At 40.3% G+C, this 17085-nt stretch overlaps 1 protein-coding gene across 1 annotated transcript; it reads left to right on the top strand.

Annotated features, from left to right (window-relative positions):
- The first annotated feature begins 160 nt into the window (after positions 1-160).
- On the top strand, positions 161-16885 carry LOC135082876 (zinc finger protein 93-like). Its single transcript, XM_063977641.1, has 13 exons — positions 161-373; positions 805-936; positions 1189-1800; positions 2431-2558; positions 3882-3956; positions 4649-4781; positions 6116-6237; positions 8845-8914; positions 10599-10691; positions 12652-12774; positions 13612-13722; positions 15037-15152; positions 16157-16885. Exons 1-13 carry the CDS (start codon positions 266-268, stop codon positions 16266-16268), a joined length of 1935 nt encoding a protein of 644 aa, XP_063833711.1. The 5' UTR covers positions 161-265; the 3' UTR covers positions 16269-16885.
- The last annotated feature ends 200 nt before the right edge of the window (positions 16886-17085 follow it).

The raw sequence follows: 17085 nt of genomic DNA, 5'->3' as shown, positions 1-17085 counted from the left end.
TCTTCGCCGAAAAGATGAAAAGTTTTCGGTGGCAGTTGCCATGGCGATCGCCATTTTTCTAACAAAATGTATTTTCGGCCAAACGCCTTAATTTCGCGCCGCCGCTGTCTTGTTGTCATTGTCAAAAAAAAATGTCAATATTTCGCGTGTGATTTCCTTTCGTAATTCGATGGGCTTTGTCGTATTTTGGATGATTGAAATAAGTTTTTCAATTGATAAAAGTAAACAATAATTCATGATAAAGTCAATTAACTAACGTTCCAGTATGACTGACCTCAAGATATGCAGGATATGCCTTCGAACAGAGGCGAAGGTTTACAGGCTCGATCAATTTCAGCTTGTGTATTATTATGAAGAAGTTATGGCGCTAAAAGTAAGTATTTTTACTCTTACATACATATTAAGGCTACTGGGTAAAGGTTTCTCAAGATCCTTTCGGCCAATGCGTTTTCTCTTGTCGATACCTACAAGCCGGCACAATCTATTTTTACTCCGATTAGGCAATGTACCGTAGATTTAACCGCCTAATTAATTATCCGTAAATCCTTAAATTGTAAATAAACCGCCTAATAATACAATTAAATTTTATTCGTCACTAAAAAACCCTGTAAGTATTTTGTGACTTTTCCCGGCGGGTTTTTATTAGTGTAGATAAATAAATATTGCAATTAAAAGCGAACCCTTGTAATATACAAAGTCTGAACCCATTCTATAACTCCTACCATCCAATAGCTCAGTCTAATCTTTATGTAAACAAGTTCTTGAGGTTTCTTTAAAGCCATTTTGTACTATTGTTGTTTTCAGTTAGATTATGATGATGGTCTACCACAGTACTGCTGCTATGAATGTGCCACCATGCTCCACAAGTTTCACAAGTTCAAGGAAAAGTGTTACCGAGGACAAAAGGCATTCAAAGAGATGCTGTGGAAAGGTCCAGTGAGTAACAATTTGTATTTAAATAGATAGATTTCTGTTGTACTTATTTACAGTTAGTACATATTGTGAATAATGCATAAAATATTTCAACAATTCTTAGTAGCGCTTGTTTTAAATGAAAGCAAATAGAAGAAAGAATAATTAACTGTGTGCTTATTACCAGTTTACATAAAACATAATTGATAGCGACTTTGTAAAAAATCAAATGTATGACAGACTAAACAGCGTCTAAGCACACTGTTCAAATTACAGGTCACATATGAATCAGTATACAAAGTCGACAGAAAAGCTCTCGGTCTCCAGTCTACATTAGTAGTTCTCCCAGTGGAGTATGTCACTTCAGACGACATGGATACCTTCATAAAAGAAGAACAAGACGAATATGACGAAGACAATTGCAATGAGTCATTATCGGATACTGATAATCAGGAGATCTTTAACGATGAAAGTAATTCAATTGATGAGAAATGCATAGTACTACCAGACAATGAAGTTGATATGGCCGTAGATTCTGAAAATCCACTTGATTCCACAACAGTATTCGTAGAGGATAAAAAAGAAGTCACAGTGCTTGAAAATGAGCCGTTAAAGAATGAGAAAAAGCCAGTAAAGAAAAGTAAACGATCACATACAGCACCTATTACTCGTAATGCTAAGAAATACAAGATTGTTTCGAAGACGAAGTTCCTGGATGCTAATCATTGGAAGATGTTTAATTTGTCGGAAGAAGAGGCAGTGAAAGATTTCAGGGCTAAAGCAGACGACCCAAAGTATTTGGCAGCGTCGTTCAAGTGCACAGACTGTTTTAAAGGATTCTCGAAAGAGCTCATGTTGAAAAGGCATAGGCATTTGAGGCATAATGAAGTGAGTATGCTTTTCTATACTATTTATTTCTAATTGTGTAAGGTTCCTAAACATCTATCAATAATGAGCATGTAATGAAATTAAAATAGATAAAATTGCTTAGATTTCCGCTTAGTGACGCCGGCATAAGTACCTCGCGTCCACCGACAATGTTATAGTACAAGCAAATGCAAGAAGCATATCCCATCACTTGTATTTATTTGGAAAAGTTAGCTCCTTCAATTTATAAGTTTCACATAATATTTCCTCTGTTGTTCAGGATTCTATTACTTAATATTTTATATGGAAAGTTATCATGTTTTTTGCTGTGTCATTCTAGAAACATAGAATAACACCCTGAAGATGTCGTAAAAAAAAATTACCGTGTCTGTCTGACAAGACAAGAATTTCGTGGGACCTAGCTACGAAAATTTGTCACACACTACACAGCTATGAAAATGTATCTAGCGCAGACAAGAATTATTTCTTGGTCAGCGCCGTAGCAATGTACACGGTTCGTGTGTAGAAACGATACGAATTCTTGTGTAGACCCGGCGACTTTTTACGTGCAAGCGGTCTGAGGCTAGCATAGCTTGTGAGACTATGTGAGTTTGTATGATGTGTTAAGTAATTACACTACATAATTTACAGACTGTAGGCCCAATGGAGTGCCGCTTCTGCCGCATGCGTTTCAAATGGGACTGCGAACTACGCAAGCACATGCGCTCACACTTCACCAAGTTCCAGTGTCTGAGATGCGACCTGGTCTGTCCTATCGAGTGAGTAAAACCACATAATAATAATAAGTACTACGTACAGAAGTTTTACTTCGCGAAGGTATTTAAAAAAATGTAAGCTCAATGTCATTAACAATATGGTGTAATTTAGCCTGTCTCAAGAGTCAAGCACCGTTTTGTTGACAAACGTCAGTGATCGGCACTGCGCCGAAGCTATAGGGCTGACTTCGGTAAAATGATGTGACGTGAGGTGCCAAACTGCGGAAAATGGCGGAGGAAATACATGATTTAGCATGAATTATCATGAATAATATTAACTACTTATTTACCTCTCAGTGTCTTGAGGCAACTTAAAAAAGTACATTCTGTGTTTTTATTATTATTTAGGCAGTTAAATTTAATACTGCACAGTATTTAGTACACCATTTTCTTTATTTTCTTCCATCATACACAAGAATACGCGTGAGTCAATGTTCGCTCGTATGTGAGGCCTTGTCGAATAGTATCCTGTAGGTGGGCCATCGTGCGTGTTTTGTTTTTCGATGTAAACTCACGGAGATGAACAGGCCTGGTAAAACCTACTTTGTGTCCTGACCATGGCTTTTATCTGAAGCTCTAGTGCAGGGACGACGAACCAATGGTACGCGTATCATATCTATACTAAAGCCTGGTCCGTGAGCACGTAGAATCCCGTCCAATGACCCCAAGCTACCCATCCTTATCGCTCGCGCGTAATTATGTTGCTGTCGCGCTCGCACACTCACTGCGGTCGCCCGTCGCACAGTCGCGACAGCAACATAATTACGCGCGAGCGATAAGGATGGGTAGCTTGGGGTCATTGGACGGGATTCTACGTGCTCACGGACCAGGCTTTATCTATACTAATATTTTAAATGCGAAAGTAACTCTGTCTGTCTGTCTGTCTCTCTTTCACGCCTAAACCACGGAACCGATTTTGATGAAATTTTGAGATATTTTGAGTCCCGGGAAAGGACACAGGATAATTTTTATCCCGGTTTTTGAAAAGGGACGCGCGCGATAAAGTTTTTCTGTGACAGACAATAATCCACGCGGGCGAAGCCGCGGGCGGAAACCTAGTTCACTATAAAATAAAAAAGTTAATAATGTGTTTTGAATAAAGGCCATCGTATTTTCCACTTTTGAGGAAGGTTCCGTCACTTGTCAGTGGCGCCACTTGGGGTATCGTACCCCTCATTGATAGCGTTAGGTGTTGTTTGATGTCATGTCTATGACTACGTGAAACATTTTTTTATAGAAAAGTGGCACGTTGATAAATAAAGGTTCGCCATCCCTGCTCTAGTGTGATTTGCAAAAAGATAAAAATAACATAGTTTTTTGTTTCAGAACCACAGCTTTGTTACACGAGGACTATCACAACGGAATTATTAGGAAATGCATTCACTGCAATGAGGAGTTCAGGTAAGCGATCACAGTTTTAATGTAAAATGTATAAACTTGGTGGAATGAAGGCGCTCAGAAGTAAGGAACTTATGTCCTCTTATTGCGTGAGAGAGATAACACGGTGTCTCATTGCGACATTTTTTATATCAAGCGAGCAAGTGAGTACATAATGTATGTGATATAAAAAATGTCCCGAGTTTCTTTATTTTAACTGATTTGGATAACGTTCTTCGGAGTAAAGCACGAAGCACACTTACTAACCTGAAAACGGATCGTAACCGAATCAACTCGAGGCGGTCAGTATTCTTTGTATGAACCTCCGTACTGCAACGCACACTTATCCGCACCGTAACGTAACGTAAACGCTTCGCCTTCCGCTCGACAGCAAGTCGGTACAGTGATTACGGTGTGTCACTTTCCGGGTTTATATGACCTTAAAGCCATATATTCATTATGCAACATTTGTTGATAAACACTGTTTATAAACAATGTTTCATCATCTCTGTAAACAGTTTATAAACAGTTCATAAACATAGGTGATGAAACATTGTTTGTATAAGATACATGTTGCCGTGCTCCCCCGCTATGAGTGTAGGGCCAAGTTTCAGAAACCTCTGTTCATGATAAACTTGTTTCACACTAGTCATAAACAGTTTATCAACAAATGTTGCCTAATGAATACATGGATTAACCTTGCCGTATTGTTACAGACACAGTTCGACATATTACACGCATTTGCGTACGCACCGCAGCGAGCACGTGTGCACGACGTGCGGCGCGTCCTTCGTCAGCGTCGCCGGGCTCAGCCAGCATAAGAAGCTGCAGCACTTCCACAGCGAGATCGTGAGTAGTACACGACACGACTAGTATCTACCTACGTACTACCAAAGTACAAATGAGTAAAGCCTGGTCCGTGAGCACATAGAATTTCGTCCAATGACCCCAAGCTACCCATCCTTATCGCTCGCGCTATGTTGCTGTCGCGCTCGCACACTCACTGCGGGCGCCAGTCGCACAGTCGCGACAGCAATATAATTACGCGCGAGCGATAAGGATGGGTAGCTTGGGGTTATTGGACGAAATTCTATCTGCTCGGCGACCAGACTTTATACGGCCTATTCATCTCCCCGAGTGGATAGAAGAAGGACACGACATTATGTAAACCCTGGTCCAAAGAACATTGCACGACACTGCTAAAAATGAATGGTACTCGTATTGAAGTTAGCAAAAACGACCTCGCCGACAACAGTTGTTGGTAATAATAATTTTTTTGTTTCTCAGCGCTAGCAAGCGCGAAAAATGAACGTAAGATTTGGTTTATCTAACAGTGATTTCATCTTAATAAGGTGGTTAAATTGTTTCTTTTTGTATGCTATGTTTACGTCGAGTATGAAGTGGGACTTGATTTTGCACTTATTACTTTTGCGTGACATTTGATTGTACCCAGTTTTGCAAGCCAAATAAATAAAAAAAATAAAAAGTACTTACCTGGTTTGCCGCCGTTGCGCTGTTGGCTCCGCACTGTATTTCACTTTATTTCACAACACATTCACAATTATAATATTTTAAACTTTCATGTTGCATTTTTACTAAATTCTCACTACTACGGGATTTGGCAACACAAATACTTTAAAAAGGTAAAAAGGTATTTACCCTCCCGACGTTTCGACTCGGTTGCACGAGTCACGGTCGCGGGCAGACTGAAGAGATGCGGCGTCGTCTGCTCTGGCGCGATGAATTTTCTTCACCCACCCGCATTTGCACAATATTTTCGTCCGTGGTACAGTCAGTCCGAAAATTACAATAACAGTGTCCGGGTTTCTTTTAGACGGCCTAAAACGCGTGTGTTGTCAAATCCGGTAGTAGTGAGACATTTCACAATTTTATTCTTCACCAAAATTCTTGCCAAAACGAGGTGTTAAATGCGTAATTTTTCGTGTGTTTCACTCGTAAAAAATGTGATTTTATTCGTAGGTCTAGAAAAGTGGCACTTTTGGATCGAATTCCTCGTAACTTCACACAAAAAAGGCCTTTCGACATTACAACTATCCCCTTTTTCTACTGGTCAAGGGGGCTAGCGCAAGCTACTTCTGCAATTTGTTCGGCTTGCAAGGCTTGCGAGTTTATAGTAGTAAGCAATTTATTTACGACACTAATATAAGATTCTTTCAACGCAGGAGAGTCCGGACGACGACGAAGAGGTGAACACATTCTGTGAGAAGTGCAACATTCGCTTCGAGACTAGAAAAGCGTACAATGAGCATCTGTTCCACTCCGCTATGCACTTGGAAGGAGCAGAGTAAGTGATACAGAATGATTCTTTATTTATACATAACAACTGTCTACAGCATTTTTGCGCACGGGTTATGCATAGCTTATTTTTATTGCTTTATGACTTAGAAATAAGAATAACAACAAAAAATTGTTCTGAATTTGCTTTTATGTGTAAAAAATAGAAAAATTCATATCAATGAATGTATGAAACGTGAACATAGAGATGATTCAATTGGTTGCCAAATATATTTTTTTCTTTCTTTCTTTCATTCTTTCTTATTATTAAAACATAACAAACATCCATTTAAGATTAATTCTCACAAGAGAAAATTTAAAATAGAGTCCAAATATTTATTAAAAATGAAAAGTTCTAATTTCCTGTCATGTTCCATAGAAGATTTTTCGCATAAAAATCTAACCCTATCATGCTTTCAGTATACTGGCCTTGGTAACGTCGTCTCTCAAATCTCACTATATTTTGATGAAAGCGTGCCCCTTGTTCTTGCGAATAAGCCCCCATAATTATTTATAAATATATCCCAATGAGAATGGGACGTGCATCTTTAGAGACATTCTACTATGAAGATGGAAAATTCAAATCGCTATAACTTCTTAAAAAGCAAATATTTTCGATTTGTAATCGCACTTTTTTTATATAAATTTGCTTATATAATCAGAATATAATAAGTAAAATCCATGCGCAAAAAAAAATTTTTTTTTGTTGACCGGTGTAATCATCATGTCAGTCACAGGACGTCCACTGCTGAACATAGGCCTCCCCCAATGACTTCCACATCGCACGGTTGGTAGCGGCCTGCATCCAGCGCCTTCCCGCTACCTTTATCAGGACGTCTTTATTTGTACATCACAGTAAAATGATTTGCTATCGTCATTTCAGCCATAGGACGTCCACTGCTGAACATAGGCCTCCCCCAATGACTTCCACATCGCACGGTTGGTAGCGGCCTGCATCCAGCGCCTTCCCGCTACCTTTATCAGGACGTCTTTATTTGTACATCACAGTAAAATGATTTGCTATCGTCATTTCAGCCATAGGACGTCCACTGCTGAACATAGGCCTCCCCCAATGACTTCCACATCGCACGGTTGGTAGCGGCCTGCATCCAGCGCCTTCCCGCTACCTTTATCAGGACGTCTTTATTTGTACATCACAGTAAAATGATTTGCTATCGTCATTTCAGCCATAGGACGTCCACTGCTGAACATAGGCCTCCCCCAATGACTTCCACATCGCACGGTTGGTAGCGGCCTGCATCCAGCGCCTTCCCGCTACCTTTATCAGGACGTCTTTATTTGTACATCACAGTAAAATGATTTGCTATCGTCATTTCAGCCATAGGACGTCCACTGCTGAACATAGGCCTCCCCCAATGACTTCCACATCGCACGGTTGGTAGCGGCCTGCATCCAGCGCCTTCCCGCTACCTTTATCAGGACGTCTTTATTTGTACATCACAGTAAAATGATTTGCTATCGTCATTTCAGCCATAGGACGTCCACTGCTGAACATAGGCCTCCCCCAATGACTTCCACATCGCACGGTTGGTAGCGGCCTGCATCCAGCGCCTTCCCGCTACCTTTATCAGGACGTCTTTATTTGTACATCACAGTAAAATGATTTGCTATCGTCATTTCAGCCATAGGACGTCCACTGCTGAACATAGGCCTCCCCCAATGACTTCCACATCGCACGGTTGGTAGCGGCCTGCATCCAGCGCCTTCCCGCTACCTTTATCAGGACGTCTTTATTTGTACATCACAGTAAAATGATTTGCTATCGTCATTTCAGCCATAGGACGTCCACTGCTGAACATAGGCCTCCCCCAATGACTTCCACATCGCACGGTTGGTAGCGGCCTGCATCCAGCGCCTTCCCGCTACCTTTATCAGGACGTCTTTATTTGTACATCACAGTAAAATGATTTGCTATCGTCATTTCAGCCATAGGACGTCCACTGCTGAACATAGGCCTCCCCCAATGACTTCCACATCGCACGGTTGGTAGCGGCCTGCATCCAGCGCCTTCCTGCTACCTTTATCAGGACGTCTTTATTTGTACATCACAGTAAAATGATTTGCTATCGTCATTTCAGCCATAGGACGTCCACTGCTGAACATAGGCCTCCCCCAATGACTTCCACATCGCACGGTTGGTAGCGGCCTGCATCCAGCGCCTTCCTGCTACCTTTATCAGGACGTCTTTATTTGTACATCACAGTAAAATGATTTGCTATCGTCATTTCAGCCATAGGACGTCCACTGCTGAACATAGGCCTCCCCCAATGACGTCCATAATGGCCGGTTGATAGTAGCCTGTATCCAGCGCCTTCTTGCTATCTTTATGAGGTCGTCGGTCCACCTTGTGGGTGGACAGGACATCCTACGCTGATTTTTCCAGTAGTAGAGGTTACTCCACTCCAAAACCTTGTTGCCCCATCTGCCGTCAGTAATGTTTTTTAAATGGGGCAAAAGTTCGAATTCTTTGAATCCGAACACCACATAATGGGGGTAGTTGGAATGTGATTTCACTCAACATTTTAGTGACGATTACCTATGACGTCATTTATTAAACACGTCACGTGCTTAAATATTTATTTTTAATACATTTCAGACAAGATCTAAACGACGAATACTCAGTGCCAAAGAAGATACTTGGAAAGAAAGCTCAGGAAAAGGTATCCATCTATACTTCTATACTAATATCATAAATGCGAAAGTAACTCTGTCTGTCTCTCTTTCACGCCTTAACCACTGAACCGATTCTGATAAAATTTGGCATAGAGATAGTTTAGAGTCCCGGGAAAGGACATAGGATAGTTTTTATCCCGGTTTTTGAAATAGGGACGCGCGCGATATTGTTTTTCTGTGACAGACAAAATTCTACGCGGGCGAAGCCGCGGGCGGAAAGCTAATATCTTTATAAATAAAGTCGACGAGTTAAGCTCATAGCAGACTTATCAACTCGGAAAGGGATCGACATCGTATCGCCTTTCGCGCTGTCAACCGCGAGGCGAGGCGTTTACGTTACGGTGCGGTTAAGTGTGCGTTGCAGTATGGAGTTTCATACAAAGAATACTGAGGGCTGAGTGTGAGTTTTCATCAAAAAATGACATTTAATGTATGACGGATTGTACACACGGGCACACTGTTAATTATACATTTCCGTTTTTGCTCTCGCTCTAATCAAATGGCGATTCTTTGCGATAGAACGAGATGACATGACTGGCAATGGGCAGTTAACACTGTTGCCGATAGTACAGCGCCCCTAGCGGGAAACATTCAAAAACTAAAATTTTCATACATTTTTAACGAGCTCACTAGTGAGCGCGTTTGATGTAAACTCACACTCAGCCCACTGACCGCCTCGAGTTGACACGGTTACGATCCCTTTTCGGGTTGATAAATGTACGACTTCCTTTATAATGTAAATGTAGATGAAGCGAATATTTTTTAAAGATTTGTGTTTTTCCTTTTCAGATCACCATCGAGCTGCGAAGAAAGTAATTATTATGATAAATCTCACATATTTCAAATATTCTTATTGCTGAATTTAATTACATTTTGAAAGACTAATACCTAATATTAGAGGCCGGTCGATCTATTCTCATAAATAAAACACTGGATACTCATCTTTCACATTATATTGCCTTATTTTAGATACAATTCATCACTTACCACAAAAGCGCGCGGAGTCGTCTCTGCGCGTCCCTCTATTCTGACGTTTAATCCTAGTGTGACATTACGTCAATGTCACTATGACAGCAGCTCATTGGCTATAACGATACCGCTATTTTAACGTTTTAGATTTTTCACAATTAACACTAATAAGTAAATTTTGGTAAATAATTGGAGATGCTATATAAAAACCTTTTACTGTTCCCTTTTTCCATGGTAATGAAAGTGTATTTTCAACCGACTTCAAAAAAAAGGAGGAGGTTCTCAATTCGACCCGTATGTTTTTTTTTTCTATGTTTGTTACGCGATAACTCCGCCAATTATGAACCGATTTGAACAAATCTTTTTTCGGCGTATAGGTAATACCTCAAGGGTGGTCCCATTTAAATTTAATAATAGAAAAAACAACCCCCAAGGGTGGAAAATTGGGGATGAACTTTTTTATACGCAATATCTCCGCCGATTATAAATCAATTTGAACGATTATTTTTTTGTTGAATAGGTATTATCAAAATGGTGGTTTCATGCGAATTTGAAGAAAATATTTCACCCCCAAGGGTGGAAAATTGGGGATGAACTTTTTTATACGCAATATTTTTAATTTTTATTTTTTTTTGTGTTCACGCATTTGAAGTCGGTTTTATTTTTTTTAAAAGTTAATTATTATAACAACTTTTTCTATTATTTTACAGCAAAAACTCAGAACAGAAGTTACCATCAATAAAATCGTACCGAAAGAGGAAACCGAGGAGGCAACCCAAAAAACCAACGGACTGTCATCAAGTAAGCGTTTATTTTACGTTTTATGTTGTTCAGTTGACGTTAATTTCGTGAATGTCGTAAGAAGTGGTTACTATAGGAGAATTATGCCACATTATGCCCTGGGTCTGCGGGTGTCTATGGGCGACGGTAATCACTTACCATCAGGTGATCCGTCTGCTCGTTTGCCTCCATGAAGCTACAGATAAAAATGGAGGGCAGAGTTTGGAACAAAACTTGAGTCAAATACCTACTTATACAGTGTGAGTCACGTTAAAGTGTACATATGAAAATAGATGAAACTAGATCTATTTTTATCGACAAAAAAGAGGTCAAAAAATTTTTGAGATTTTTTTTAAATTTTTTATAGATTTTTTTTTCTTCCAATTACTTATTGTAAAGAAAACGTAATAACTTTTAAACTAAGCGGTATATCTTGATAAAATAAAAACAGTAATAATGCTAAATAACAGGCAATACTAAAAAAATACATAAAATACACAAAAAAGGCCAACAAATAATAAAAAAATGATACTTTTTGAAAAAAATCCGCTTAAAAATTCGTGTTTTTTTGGTTATTTGATAAATTTCTCCAAAAAATGCCCCTATAACCGGTAGTTTTTATTACTTTGTATTATTCTCTATCGTATTACCTTCGTAAAACTAAAAATCTCATATCTCTATCCCTATCACAACGTTAGCAATGATCGTTTGAACTAAGCCTCTCCGGGCGCGGCATTCAACGCTTCGTTAACAACAAAACTGAAAATGGCTCTAGATTTGTAATTTTGATAAAGACAAGTTAGATTTCAAATAAAAACAAAAGATTTCGAAGTAAAATAAGCATTTTAGTTAAAATTAAAATTGTCTCTACCTGTAGCGGAGAATAATGTTGTGGCAGGCCTTTGTTCAAACGATCATAGCAAATGTTGTGATAGGGATAGAGACATGCGATTTTTGGTTTTACAAAGATAATACGATAGAGAATAATACAAAGTATTAAAAACCACCGGTTATAGGGGCATTTTTTGGAGAAATTTATCAAATAACCAAAAAAAACACGAATTTTTAAGCAGATTTTTTTCAAAAAGTATCTTTTTTTTTATTTGTTGGGATTTTTTGTGTATTTTATGTATTTTTTTAGTATCGCCTGTTATTTAGCATTATTACTGTTTTTATTTTATCAGGATATACCGCTTAGTTTAAAAGTTATTACGTTTTCTTTACAATAAGTAATTGGAAGAAAAAAAATTCTATAAAAAAATATAAAAAAATCTCAAAATTTTTTTGACCTCTTTTTTGTCGATAAAAATAGGTCTAGTTTCATCTATTTTCATATGTACACTTTAACGTGACTCACACTGTATCTATCTCGCTCTCTGCGGCCCTACCTCTCTTTTTAGTGTGAACTGTAGTATTGCTATCATCTGATTTAAATCTCCTTGTAAATTCTTCGAAATAGCCAATACACTAACCAAATCAGAAGTTAAACAAATAAATAATTAATATGAAACTAAGATTACCTAGTTAAATAAAAAATCACAAAATTGTCGGCCATTTAGGCTTAATGTGTTGGCGAATCAGGGAATTACAATCCCAATTCCTGGGTAATCGGTACCATGTGGCAACATCGGCCCAATCCGGCCCATCATGGCGGTTGTTTACTATTTTAAACATTTAAATGTAAACTAATAATTAAAAATTGTACTAAAAGTAAAAAAGTTGTTTTGTTTTATCATTTCACTTAATTTTTTTACGCATGTCGAGTTTTTTTTATAAAATCTAATATTTTCGAAGCATGGATTATCTTATTTACATTGCAAATAGACATTTTGGAAAATCTCACGTGAGATTAGGGGGTGGTAAAAAATAGCCAAAATTGTCTCACGTAATTAATGGACGCCCCCTAAGCAACAAAGAACATTTAATTTAATACTAAATACTTTATTAAATGGTATAAAATATCTTAATATCTACTCACCAGTGCGGCAAACACTTCGAGACTCAAGCGGCGTGCATGAAGCACCATCTAGCGGAGCACCCGCGCACTTCGTTCTTCGCGCCCAACGAGAGACACATTTGCGAGATTTGCGGCGCTTCCTTAGCGGTCAGTATTTATTTGTTTATTTACTAAAGCCCGGTCTGTGAGCACGTAGAATTTTGTCCAATGACCCCAAGCTACCCATCCTTATCGCTCGCGCGTAATTATATTGCTGTCGCGACTGTGCGACGGGCGCCCGCAGTGAGTGTGCGAGCGCGACAGCAACATAATTACGCGCGAGCGATAAGGATGGTAGCTTGGGGTCATTAATTAGGGATATATAGGGATAGGGATTAGGGATACGTTTTTATACTTAACAGTTGGCACCACTGGCGATTGACATGAGCCTATTCTATAGTGGCGCCATCTTGGTGAGTGTAAATGCGATAGTCCTACTGTTTTGGCGCTCACCAATGAGGGCTATCGTTCTTATACTTAACAGTTGGCATCCCTGGCGATTGACAGGACCTTACTCTACAGTGGCGCCATCTTGATGAGTGCAAAATTAAATGCGATAGTCCTCCTACCACTTTCGCGCTCACCAGTTGGTGCCACTGTCTTCGCTACTAGCAAGTGACAGGACCTTACTCTACAGTGGCGCTAACTGGTGAGCGCTAAAACGATAGCCCTCATTGGCGCCACCGTCGTAGCCACTAGCAAATGAAGGTTAGTTTCTTTATAATGTTGCCTATTAACCGTAAATGTTCTTCCAAATGACCCTTAAAATGTTAGTGACCCTACACTAAAGTGGCGCCAACTGGTGACCGCTAAAATGATAGATAATTTTCTGTTGATAATTCAAAAATTATTGTCTTTTCTGCATAATAATCAAAATCTGTGTTTGTATAAAGACCCGTAAGCTATGTGCCTAATCATGTGATTGTAACAAATATTTGCTTCCAGCCGGGCAGCGTAGCAATGCATCAGAATATACACACGCGTGAGAAGGAGTTTCCTTGCGACTCCTGTTCGAGGACTTTTCACTCCAGTATCGGCCTGAAGAGGCATATGGTGGTGAGTTACTTCTCATCCTTTTCAACGCTTTTCCCTTTCAGCTCGGAATGACAACTTCTCAAAATGACAACCGGGGCGCAAAATGTCCACTTCTCGAAATGACAACTTTTTAAAATGTCAACTTCGCTAAAAGACAACTTTTCATAATGTCTATTTCTCACAATGACAAACTCGCATTTGGTCTACTTCGCATAATGTCAATGTTGATATTTTATTTTCATTATTTCTAGAGTTCTAGTTCTTCTAGAGTTGTCATTATGTGAAGTTGACCAAATGCGAATTTGTCATTGTGAGAAATGGACATTATGGGAAGTTGTCTTTTAGCGAAGTCGACATTTTAAGTAGTTGTCATTTCGAGAAGTGGACATTTTGCGCCCCGGTTGTCATTTTGAGAAGTTGTCATTCCGAGCTGAAACGTCCTTTTCGACCAACAAAAATCCACTGGACAAATGCTTCCTCAAGGATTTCCACAACGACCGGTTCTGTGTTGCCCAAATCCAGGTGCCTACCTACTTATTTGGGCTCAATAGGGATGTTTCCTGGGTAAAAAAGCAAGAGTTTTAATTAGTCCGTCAGTTAGCTTTTCAAAAACTACTCGACGCGTATTTTTCACTTTTTGAAACTAATGAAAATGTAAAGAGATAAGGCGTGCCAAAGTTCTAAAAGGCTCGTGACGTCAGTGTGTGCGTAGAACTGCAGCACTTTGTGACGTCGCGCGTATATGTGTCCAATATTTTTTTATATTAAAATTGACGGACTAAAAACAATTTTTTAGGAAACTAGCCTGTTAAAACTGGATATAAATATCACAGAAGTATGTTCGACCTTCAGTCTCAAACTTATCTAAAAGGTGCCAGTGGAACCCTTTGTAGACGGACAATTTCTGACTCCTTCAATTCTGAATTCCCTGCTTCAGACGCAGAGGTCCCGGGTTCGATTCCCAGTGGGGGCAGATTTTTCTGTTTGGTTTGGTTGGTGGTAGGGCTTGTTCTAATTCCGCCTGGCTAGCTACCACCATCTTACCTGAGTCTATCGTCATAACAACAATGTTAACAGCATTGTTGTGTTCCGGCAGTTAGAGGTAAGATAGCCAGTTCCGTGGTTGAGGATTCCGGGTGAAAATCGCTTTCACCTTCGGCCTGATCGTCACTTACCATCAGGTGAGATACAGGCCAAGAGCTTCCTCGTTGTGGATATAAAAAAAAATCTTTTAAAATTCTCTATATCCGTGCTGTAAGAACTAATAAATCCCGATAGTCGACTATGTGCAATATGTCCATAAGGCTTACTTTGAAGTATCATTACTATGCGCAGACGCACACGGGTGAGAAACCATTCGCCTGCAGCCTGTGCGACAAGCGGTTCACGCAGAGCAACAGTATGAAACTGCATTACCGCACCTTGCATCTCAAGCAACCCTACCCAAAGAGGTGAGTACCAGTACATAGCCCCGATTACGGTCATTTTTAACGTCTCCAATCCAGAAGCGCTTCATCGATTCTGCGATACGATTGGTCAAAACATAAAAAAAAAACAGCGTACGTTAGCTGTTTTGACCAATCGTATCGCAGAATCGAAGAAGCGTGTCTGGATTGTAGACGTTAAATATTACCGTAATCGGGGCTCTGATTTGTAATGTCGCCAATTCATTCGCGTTGCATCTCCAGTCCACACTCCAGTTACGCTCCATTTTCATTCCAGCTGAAGTGCAATTCAGTATCGCGAAAAAAAAGACGAAACAACGGATTTATGCACTTTACATTAAAAGTCCGGACACATTAATTAAACTAAAGTTATTAAAACACAGCAAATGTTCGAGTTGTTTTCTGTCAGCTTTTTCTCAAAAGTGTAGGTTGTGCTCCGTTTGCGCAGCTGATTTTCGTTCGTGTTCCAGTCGCTTTGCAGTTGAAAATATCTACAGGTTGACAGCTACCGTTTTTGCGCTCATCGAATTGCCTCGAATAAAGTCTATCACTTGCCAGTAGCGCCAACTGGTGAACATTAATTTGGTTTTTCTGACTAGAATATCGTGTTCTGGAAGATAAATTGACTTGAATTTATTTATTTGTGTCAATAACCGCCTCTGTGGTCTAGTGGTAAGACCATCTGCTTCAGACGCAGAGGTCCCGGGTTCGATTCCCAGTGGGGGCAGATTTTTCTGTTCGGTTTGGTTGGTGGTAGGGCTTGTTCTAAGTCCGCCTGGCTAGCTACCACCATCTTACCTAAGTCTGTCGCCATAACAACAATGTTAACAGCATTGTTGTGTTCCGGCAGTTAGAGGTAAGATAGCCAGTTCCTCCGTGGTTGAGGGTTCCGGGTGAAGCTCGCTTCCACCTTCGGCCTGATCGTCACTTACCGTCAGGTGAGATACAGGCCAAGAGCTTCCTCGTTGTGGATAAAAAAAAACTAATTCACAAACACTTATCATCCTCAGGAACAGAAGAAAGAAGAAAGCTGAGCCGCCCATGGTGATGGAAGAAGAGAAGAGTACCGGAGACGATTCCAACAGTGGGCAGCAAGACATGCATTACCTCACTCTACAATAAACCATCAGCCCACGCTACGTCTTCCAGCCCGTGGTCGCCACTCGAGAACTTTCCTGCCCCAACGGCCATCGTCTCTACGAGCTATGTGCCCCGCCCACTGCCACTTGATTTTAGCAATGAGGGCTATCGTTTTTATACTTAACAGTTGGCACCCCTGGCGATTGACAGGACCTTACTCTACAGTGGCGCCATCTTGATGAGTGCAAATGCGATAGTCCTCCTACCACTTTCGCGCTCACCAGTCGGCGCCACTGTCTTCGCTACTAGCAAGTGACAGGACCTTACTCTACAGTGGCGCTAACTGGTGAGCGCTAAAACGATAGCCCTCATTCTACGAGCTATGTCGGTCACTTTGGTTCTCCTGCTAAAGGTCCTGCTTGGTAAAGGTCGCGGGAAGAGCCTGGATGCGGGCAGCGCAGGACCGTTCATTGTGGAAAACCTTGGGGGAGGCCTTTGTCCAGCAGTGGACGTCATTTGGCTGAAACGAACGAACGAACAATAAACCATCCCAAAGGTCCTAGGTTCTGTTCCCAGTGGGGGCAAACATTTTTCGGTTTGGTTGGTGGTGAGGCTTGTTCTACGTCCGCCTGGCTAGCTACCACCATCTTACATAAGTCTGTCGCCATAACAATCATGTTAACAAAACAACATCGAATCGGCAGTTTTAAAGGTGATTATAGACTAGAGTATTTACTCGTAGTAACAGAACAACGAGCCGCTCTATAAAATGTCTAGTGACTCGAGTGAAATGGGCAGAAGAGATAGTCACGAACCAAACGTCATACATTTACCTGTATTGTACCATTTGCAAGAACAT

Source organism: Ostrinia nubilalis, chromosome 22 (genome assembly GCF_963855985.1).
Source record: "Ostrinia nubilalis chromosome 22, ilOstNubi1.1, whole genome shotgun sequence".
Classification (NCBI taxonomy): domain Eukaryota; kingdom Metazoa; phylum Arthropoda; class Insecta; order Lepidoptera; family Crambidae; genus Ostrinia; species Ostrinia nubilalis.
This window is presented reverse-complemented; position numbering and strand designations above follow the sequence as displayed.